The following is a 10,403-nucleotide window of genomic DNA, read 5'->3' as shown; positions in this document are numbered from 1 at the left end:
TAAGGTGTATGAGTGTTTTGTTTTGTGTTTGTAGTATGGTTTTAAAAAAGGAATGCCCTAATTTCATTATGGGTTAACACAAGCTGGATATGCAATGTCTAACCTTGGTTACTTTGCTGAATTTGTTTGTGCTAGAGGCAATGATGGCAGTCAATTTCATGTCATATTTATAAAAATTGAGAAAGCTTCTAATACTGAAGACCATGAGTTACTTATGTCAAAATTGTAGGTATATATGCATCTCCTAGGGGGGTAGAATTTTTTCGTCCAACTGAGAAATACTCTGCAATATATTATGTTTAAGAAATGCAATTCACCTGAGTACACAGCTATTCATGGAGTACTTCTAGGATCTAACTGGGGTCCCTCGCTGTTTTTATACTAATCAATGACTTGCCTACCTGTTAACAACATAGATTCTAAATAGATGTTAGCGGATGTAACACTTTTTCATTAGATTTAAGTATTGGTGGTGCATGCGATTATTATAACGGTGTAACGGCGTCTATGGACTGAGATTGGCATCCCCTTTATTTTTCATGGTGCTTCGTGGAGGAAACATATTTTTGGAGAAATGAAATAATGTGGGAGGTGATTTGACATAATACGAAGGTCACCATTTTTTTATATGGATCTTGTCACAGCATTTAGGGGCTAGGATAATTAAAAGAGAAATTCCAAGCAACAGACTTAAAAGCGAGGGAAATGCAAGCAAGCCTGCCTTGGATCCAGAAAATTTAGCCGTGGTGAAGGGTAAGGGTGCATTTCAAAAACAGTAATATTTTGGCTAAGTGCTCCTTTGCCAGGAAATTTCGGAACTTTTAATTCAAATGATCACCAAGAGTGTCTCATTTACATTTCATTAATAATAATAATTTTATTCACCAGTATGATCATACAATTAAGTAGGCAGGCTTTGTCAAAAAGAAATAACTTGAGTGCATTTCAATCAATTCGAATAACATAATAGGTTTTAGAAAAACAACAAATATACATATAAGATGTGGCAAGTTATCATAGAACAAACTAAAGGAGTACATATTTCATAAAATTTACAATTTACAGTACATTCTTGTTGGTCAGAGTAAATTGTAGAAATGATGACTTTACGCAATGAAAATACAAAAAAATGACAAATTAAAATTAACAAGATTACACAACAACTTTTTAATAATTGTTCAATATATTCATTCTCTTGGGATAGGAAATGCTTTAATTAGCAAGAAACTAAGCCATATAGTTTTCACAATGTATCTTAACTGGGTGGGAACATAACACTTTCAGTGCAAGGAAAGTGTATGTATGTTTGAAGGCTTCATTTTTGGGGCTTAGGTATACAAACAGTTCCCGAACCTCATGGAGACGTATTTTTTACCGGAGTTTACTAGCATATTCAATCTTTTTTGCTCTGTTTCCCACAAAAATATAAAACGTCATGAGTACCTTAAATGCAAAAAAAAACTTTAGTCGTAAAACATTATGTTTTCGGAAAAGAGGCAACGAGAGCTCAGTTTTACACTGCCCTTATGAGTTCCATTAGGCAATCTGCCAAGGCTTAATATGAGGAAGGTAGGCTCCTTCCCAGCAAGAAATGCCATACTGCAGTCTTGATTCAACTAGAGCACAAAATACAGATCAACCTATTTTTGGACATAAATATCTTAATATAAGGAATTTCCTTGAAATCAATCGCATTTCCAATTCCAGTTTATTGAGAAATTATTTCCAGGTAATATTTTCATTAATGGTTATCCCAGATTAACTCACAAAGTTAATTTGCTAAATTTTAAACATGTCGAACAGGTTTTTTTCATGTCACACATGAGACGTCTTTAGTAAACGCTCCATTTTTTCGAATAATTTTTTTTACTTAAATGTAACATATTTTGTTCATTTGCTTGATAAAAATTTTTGTGAATGGTTTTAAAAATTTGTTCCATCACATTCCATTTGTTTTTGTAAATATATATCACTCATATCGTGCAATATAAAAACCAAAGCCATATTATCCACAAAGGAAGTTTATTTAGCATTGAATATTCCAGTATTGAAATTTTTTTTACATAAGAAAAAGAACAGTCACCAAGATCGATCTCAAGGGATTATTTTTCGAATAATTTATTTTTCATTTAAATGTAACATATTTTGTTCATTTGCTTGATATAAATTTATATGAATAAAATTAAAATTTTGTTCCATAACATTCTATTTTTGTAAATATATGTCACTCATATCTTGCTATATAAAAACCAAAGCCGTAATATCCACAAGGGAAGTTATTTTAAAATTGAATCTCCACGGCACTCCAGAAGAAAATGATGTTTCTTGTCCATAAAAGTCACGTATTTTCTCACCCTGGGTTCATCCACTGAAGTTACTCCGGAACCATTTAGTAACGACTCAACTCATTCCAGCTTGCAATAATCGTTTCAGTAACACTGACTCGTCTATGCAAGCTTTCGTAATGTTTACGTATTACAAAACTGCAACTTTCTAGATATTGTTGAGTGCATCAGGGATAGCAGAACAAAGCTTTAAAATTCCATTTTCTGCACTTTTACCTTTCACACAATCCTAATTGCACAGGGGTAAGTAGTTATTAGTGTTTATGAAATCCAAAAACTGAATTTTAATTTTTTCCAAGACTTTTGAGAAGACAGGGAACAGTGATATTGGTATATAATTGCTAGCATAAGTTTTATCACCTATTTTGGAAATTGGCACTGCAATACCTGTTTGTTTTGGAAATTCACACTTTATCATACTCAAGTTTGCTGTGAGTAGAAAACGGTGCAATACGATCATATACATTAATAGTATTGATACTGTTTTTATCATGAACCATTGCATTTTTACGCTTCATTTCTTCAATAATTCTACTAACCTCTTTAACGTCAGTTGGAAAGAAGTACAATGACTGAGCCTCACCACAGGGAAATGACAGCTTATATTGACTTTCAATGCAAATATCAAAATATTGGGTTCACTTGCTAGTCTTTGAAGAGCTTCACTAAAATCATTGTTGATCCCACTCACTGTCTTGAGTGCAAAATACAAAAAACGACTTGGTACGATTCCCATGGTATCGTGGGAGATGACCCATCTTCCCAATAGGTACTTGATCATTATTCATTCTTCATTGCGAAGGTAAGAATAAGGTATTGGGCTTCTCACTACAGATTTGCAATCGCTTGATTTAGAACAACTTCGATATTTATAAGAATAATCTTTCCAATGACCAAACATGTCAAGTGCACAAAGGTGGCCCATTTGGGGAAAGCCATAAAACTTACGTAGCACGAATATTGTTTATCACTAGTGAGTGCTCATGTGGCGGTTGAGATTAGAACTAACAGTGAAAAACTTGGTGCTTACTCTGAATGAATTATGTATCACAACTGTACGTGCACACATGCAGTGGTCAAGGCCATTCCTTGCAGTGAAGTACTTGCTGCAGTCCCTGTATAGAAATGATTAATCTCATTTATGTACACCCATGTGACGGCTAAGGTGAGCATTTGTACCAAAAGACTTGCAACAAATGTCACATTGATAAGGTGTCTCTCCGGTGTGTAATCGCATGTGATTGGACAGAGAAGAACTCTGAGTGAAAGATTTTTTGCAGATTTGGCACGAATATGGTTTCTCTCCCGTGTGTACACGCATGTGACCCTTCAGGGAACCCCCTTGAGAGAAGGACCGGCTGCACACGTTGCATTTAAATGGCTTTTCCCCTGTGTGTGTCCGTATGTGACTTTTGAGATTACCACTGGCGGCAAAAGATTGTTTGCAGATTCTGCATGAGTAGGGTTTCTCTCCCGAGTGAGTTCGCATGTGAATTCGGAAATTACTTCCGTCAGTGAAAGATTTTTTGCAGATACTGCACTCATAAGGTTTTTCTCCCGTGTGTGTTCGCAAGTGTTTAACCCGATCTTGATTCCATTTGAAGGACTTGCCGCACACATGGCAGGTATAAGGCTTCTCTCCTGTGTGAATGCGTATGTGTTCTACTAAGTAGGTTTTTGCAGAGAAAGACTTTTCACAATGATAGCACGAATAAGGTCTTTCTCCCGTGTGTATGCGTACATGCTTCACTAAGTAGCTCTTAATCACGAAAGACTTCTCACACTCGTTGCAACAATAAGGTCTCCCTGCTGAGTGTGTACTTATATGTCTTGTTAAGTGGCTCTTCCTTGAGAAAGACTTCTGACACTCGTTGCATGAATAAGATATCTCTGCCATGTGTATACGTTTGTGTTTGGTGAGGTTCTTTTTCTGAGGAAAGGACAAAGTGCACACGCTGCATGAATATGACTCCTCTCTTCTTCTCACACCCACGCGATTACAAAGGTTTTCATTGCAAGATGACTTTGAGGATAAATTTTGTGAAGTTGATTTCTCTTCTACAGTAAAACTTCTTGTCACTCGCCTCATTTTTTTCTCATCCTCTTTTCTGCCAGTGGTTTCCTTGAGAGGCCCATCCCCTTTTTTGCTCAGCCCCAGTCTTTCTCTCGGCAGCCCATTAAAAGTCTTAGAGGTAGTGGGTTCACAGGAACTATAACTACTTCCACTTAATAGAATGTTTTTGCTAGACACATCTCCTCCCACTGATGATTTCTCTTCAGCGTGCAAATTATCACCATTCAAATGAATTTTCATGTGTTTGATTAAGTCATTTTTGTTGTTAAATACATCTCTGCAGTTGAAGCAATGATATGAATTTTCGTTTGACTTGCAACTATTCTCAGGATTTTTGATCGAGCAATTGTTTACCTCTTCATTGTCTCCCATGACAATCTCACAGCCACTTGTGTCATTTCCTCTGATTCTGATTGACCTAAGGTTATGAGTGGTATTTGATGCATCACGACCACCTCTATCCCCAACAACCATCATTGTGGCTCCGCCTCCCTTTCTTTTAAGTGATTCGATGTATTTTGTTTTACATTGTCTATCAACAGGAATTGAGCAACGTGATATGTTCTCAGTAGCTAGAGCGCCACATATTTCCAAGTTTTCATCCATCAGATTTCTTTCTATTCCAAAATGGGATGCTCCAACCTTGGGATCAATTTGTGTCACCAGAGATTCGAGATCAATGCATCCATCAATCGAATGATTCATTAAATTTCCTTCCGCAGACAGATATGAAGTTGATGTAGCTCCAATGCTCATTCCTTTGGCAGCCGAGAACCCTAGAAAAGAATTACACATTTAACCCAGATAACAAAAAGTAAGAGAGTTAATCGTTTCTTAAGGTTTTCTTGCGGAAAAAATTGATAAGTAGCTTATCGTAAGCTATGAGGCTTATACAAGGCAAGGGTAGGATGTTAGGGAAGAATAGGTAAGGAATGACGTCAAATATCCTCAGGCAACGTAAGTCGCTTCAGTTGGAACGCCAAAGGCGGCTGGACAGGGTACTACACATGCTATGCTGCTCATCCCGACATGAATTTAAAGGTAACCGGTGAAATTAAGCGAGTCTTCATAAGGGCTTAACAACTGATAACAGATTTTCACGTAAATAGAAAACAAATTAATAACTGCAAGCGACTGGGTAGTGCATATATAAAGCATAATACAAATACTTTATCCTAGCGGTGGAAAGAAAAAAATAACATCAGGGAGAACCGAACGCACGACCTATGTATCTGTTGATCTGTACTCTAACCACTACACCACGGCATCTGATGAAAGAGAATGGTTTAGTTACGTGTTTAAAATCCATTTATGTATAAAAAATTGTCTGGTATGTGCGTGAAAAACTGAAATTATTCAAGGTCCATACAATTTAACATTTATGAATTTTAATTGATGCCTTGAAAACCTGATGACTACAATATGTGTACTAGAGATTCCTTCCGGCATTTTTATATTATTCTACGTCGCTATTCTTGTGAAATTATGTGTTTTTCTTGTGACCGTTGTTTCGCTATCAGTTCATACATGTGAATGATTTTCAAATGATGGCAGTATGATGTTGTTTCTACTCATATTATAGAAGTGCCAAGAATGGAAAAATTATTCTTATGCATACATCCCTTAATGAATGCTCAAAAACAATGGAATCTAAACAACACCTTAGGAAGTGCTGAAAGTTTGGCATCCATTTTGTCATTACTCTGGACGTTTGTCGGCCTGGCCGTAAGAAACCCATAACTAGCTTACTTGATAAGCGCCTTCCTAATTTCTTCCTCTCACCTTACATCAATGACTAATAATGTGCTGGCTGGGAAACTACCTCAGTCGAACATGAAATCTAAGACTCCTATTCCTAACTATAAAATTGATTTTGTGGAAGGAAAAAGCCACAAATCATGGGGTAAAAATGTAGCCTGTCTTGGCCTTGAACCCAGAAACTCTTCATAAAAATCAGGGGGGAGAGAAAGAAAGGGATAGGAGCACAAAACAGAGAAAGGACGAGGATAATGGAGCTATCATAGAATGAAGCCAGAATTCCTGAGGTTAAGTATACATATACATTGTATTTGATCCATAAATAAATAAATACCAATACGGATCAAAGAAAGTCTAACATTGCACTAGTTACATCATTTATAACTCGAAAATGGTTGAACTATTTTCAATGATATTTCGTTGTTTGGATTCATCTCAGCCCTGGATAACAGAATAAACATTAAAAGAGAGAATTTTTTTTAAGAAGTGGCAAAACTGCAACAGCTTGAAGTTGGTAAAAATTGAAAAAAAATATTTGTTGTTTTTACCAATTTATTGGCAGAGCTTTTTCTACTTTGACATGGGAACATTGCACAACACGTTAATGTTACTGTAATGGGTACCTCGGCAAGCGACCGCCTTTTTTGTCTCCTCTGCAGGGACCACATTATTTACAGTACACTTCTGATTATCAGGCCAATGGGGAGATACGGAACGGATAATGAAAAAACGGATAATCCAAATGTTCACTGAAAAGTCTTTTAATGTTCGCAATTTACGTAAAACAATCAATCCATTATTATTAATGACGTTATTCTCTTATTTAAGAGTGTTTCGCGGACTTATTGAGTGCTTTCTTTGCCAGTTCGCCATCTTTTTAGCGGCGTCAACATGGTTGTATTCGTATTATTAATGCTCCATGAAAGGCTTGGTTTTGAAAACCACGCATCCAAGCGACCTTGAGCTCTAGCTTTACAAGCGATGAAGATCAACCCTTTTCCTACAGTGAGTAACGAAGAGCGTCACTCCTTCAATGCAGGAGCAGTGGTTTCCTGTAGCACCGTTTGCTGAGAGTACCCTTCTTCATGGTTCCTGTTCACCTAGCTTGGTTGATGCATGAGCATTTGCAGTGTGTTTGTCGCTCGCCTGTAGCGTTTTAACGTGAGTGAAATGTCCTCTTAGCCGAATTGGAAAATAGTCAATTGATAGGTTAAAAAGCGAGTCACTATCATGAAAAAAAACGCACGCAAAAAGAAAGACTCACAAGGAAAAAACTCAGAGCTTTCACAGGCTCGGACTCAATCTCAACCTGAGTGTAAATGGGGAGAAGGAAAGGAATGTGTTGGACAAGGGAAAGAGGGATGAGATGTTCAACCCAGGGAAGCTATTGGCTTAAAGATGCCAAGTGCACGCAATGTTCGAGGGTGTGGAGATTGAGGGCGGAGCCAGTGGAGGTGAGGGAGGCAATAACTGATACTTTTGTACATTCAGGAAAAAGGTCATTAAGGGACAGACCACAAGTGCGGGTATTTATGCTAGGGTTTAGATGGTGGTGCATTCGCCAACATAGATATCAGGGCAGATGTTGCGATGAAGGAGGTACAGCAGACTCCTGATTATCCGGCTACGGTTTATCGGGGTTGAAGATTATCCGTGCATGATTTTTCACACTCGCTAAATTTTTTCCACGATCATTTTATTTTAAATCGGACGCAAAATCATCGGAATTACGGCATTAATGCTAGGATACACCAGTCTCATTATTTCCGTTAGAATTCCCTTCGTAAAACGGAAGCGGTCACGCGCCAACTGCATTCGCGGAAGCTCTGTGTTCCTGTTTTCCAAGCATCTCCGCGATCCTTGATCACGGATACTCATCGCGCAGCAGGTGCAACTTGAGCGGGATGCGACGGCGCGGCGTGGTGACTGACAGTGTAGTTTCCGAAGTCGGGCAGTGGTTTTGAAGAATTTGTGCAAATCACGTTTCTGTATCCCTATGTACACAGCCGCGGATGAGTGCTTTTCGAAACCAGGCATTACATGCAACATTTATAGTAATAATACAACTAAAAGATCGAGAAGTGATTAAGAAAGCTCTCAACTATTATCTGTTCATTTTATCTCTGCGGGTCATCTTTCGTGAGATCGGACACTATCGGAGGGCCTCGCTGAAGGGGAAGGGGTAGTACCGAGAGAGAGAGAGCAGGAGCGACCTTAACGTTGCCAAATGTACACAGGCGCCCTAGTGTCCCACTGAAAAGGTGTGACTCATACGTGGCCACAGATATTTTGGGCCCGGCGCCGAAACAATGCATACAATGTATAGCTACTTATTTAGAGGGGATTGACGATAATCCCATATCAGAAGCCAGGATATTGTCCGCTAAATGCGAGACCGCTGGTGAAAGGCATACATAAGCGTAACATTCTGATAAACGGGGACTGCAATGGATTTCGTGAGGATGAGGATGCACAAAAAATGCAGAAAAGTAGCACGACGGGTATTTTATAAAATAATTTATTTTGTAACTTATTGCTGGAGTGGTGTGGCTAATAAATCAACCTCCTCATCTTCCCTCCCGTCAGTGTCTTAACTCTCGGAGTCACTTTCGGAGCCTTCAATAAACACGCTCGGATGTTACTCTTTTAAATCAGAGGTATACAAAACTATATAGGTTGTAATACCCAGAAGTAAATACGGAGCTGAGGAAAAGGGTTAGGGTTTGGTAATAAAGGGATCGGAAAAGTACTGAGAGGGAATAGGTGGAGGGAGGGAGTCGGTGCTGATGGGAATGCAAAAGGTGAATAAAATTTTTTTGGAAAGGCGATGGAAAAGGATTGAAGTGGAAGAAAGGGACAGTAAGTATAAGTTGGATTTAAATGGAAGAATCGAAGAGCACCAAGAGAACGCGCGAGATTTGGCAACAAAGCTAGCAGATTCACGAAGTTGACACGACGGAGGTCTGAGAGCGACTGAAATTCCGAAGTGCTAGGCCACGCCTACTGTCTGCTGATTGGAAGAGAGAAAGTCACGTGTAGATAAACTTTCCCTCCTCTCAATCCAACTCGGTTAAGCCACACTAGCTCACCCGCAAAGATAAAGTGAACAGACCTTAGTCTGGGAAGGATTCTTAAATAACAAAATAGCCGCATACATACTAATAGGTTGTTTGTTTTACGTAAATTATGAACATTACAAGACATTTTAGTAAAAGTTTGGATTATCCGTGTTTTTCGACTGTTCGTGCCGTCTCTACATATCGTAATCCCGAATAATCGGGAGTGTACTGTAAATGACGTTGTTGGAAGTACAAGCGATGGAGGGAAATATTGGGAGGCACTTAAGTTTGGGGAGAAAAGAGGAAAGGGGTGGAGATAATACCTTACACGTTTTATATCTTGGACAGTTTCACAGTGAGGGTGGAGTAATGCAGCGACTTACTGGGATTTTTTAAGAGGGCGGGTGGCTTTGCTGGTGCTTGGAATAGAATTCATAGATTTGGTGGTTTTCTTCACTGCGGGTACCCGGTAAAACTTTTAAACAATAAAACAAGAAAAAACGTACATTCCAAATTAGCCCGCACAGATAAAAACTGCTACCCATTCTGCACACTACCTACTTTCCTGGCCCTACAGGATATCCTTAAAGACTCAGCCCCAGTACTTGTAACCATAAATCCACCTTCCAGAATTTCCCTTGTACTCGTCTGATCATGTATAAGAGAAAATATACCTATGAATATGACAAATTATACTCTTTGCAAGTTTTATCTTACATTATCGACCAATATTTTGCAGAGTAAAGAAGTTCCTAACAATTACAATGGTAAATTTTTGACTACAGATCTATGGAAATTATTTTACATGCATTATATACATGCAATATCTTCAATAAATTCGGCCGAGTGCTTTAGCCAGTTAAGCTATTGAGGCGTCAATCTCCCCTGAACTTTGAACACGAAGAGGTGTTCGCTCTAGACTTATTTAAGGATACTGGATCGACCGAGTTAGTAACGAGTAAGTCCCAAGAAGGGTAGGAGAGAAGAGAAGCCTCATGAAAACCTTAATAAGAAGACGGAACAACCTTATAGGCCACATCTTGAGACATGATGGCCTGATGAAGACAATCGTCGAAGGACAGGTGGAAGGCAAGAATGGAAAAGGAAGACCTCGAACAAAATATATGGAACAAGTAAAGAGAGATGTGAAAGAGAAGAAATACGTAG

General features: G+C 38.5%; 1 protein-coding gene across 4 annotated transcripts in view; it reads right to left on the bottom strand.

Moving 5' to 3' along the window:
* Positions 1-1,002: 1,002 nt before the first annotated feature.
* LOC124172223 (zinc finger protein 569-like) overlaps positions 1,003-10,403 on the bottom strand; it is a 27,924-nt gene continuing 18,523 nt past the window's right edge. For all 4 annotated transcript variants that reach the window (XM_046551642.1, XM_046551643.1, XM_046551644.1 and 1 more), the window contains one exon: positions 1,003-5,195. In XM_046551642.1, the coding sequence (XP_046407598.1) occupies positions 3,481-5,195 (1,715 nt within the window). In that variant the 3' untranslated portion in view covers positions 1,003-3,480. The remainder of the gene's footprint in view (positions 5,196-10,403) is intronic.

This window comes from Ischnura elegans (genome assembly GCF_921293095.1).
Source record: "Ischnura elegans chromosome 13 unlocalized genomic scaffold, ioIscEleg1.1 SUPER_13_unloc_1, whole genome shotgun sequence".
Lineage (NCBI taxonomy): Eukaryota > Metazoa > Arthropoda > Insecta > Odonata > Coenagrionidae > Ischnura > Ischnura elegans.
The sequence above is the reverse complement of the archived record's forward strand: the minus strand, read 5'-3'. Positions and strand labels throughout refer to the sequence as shown.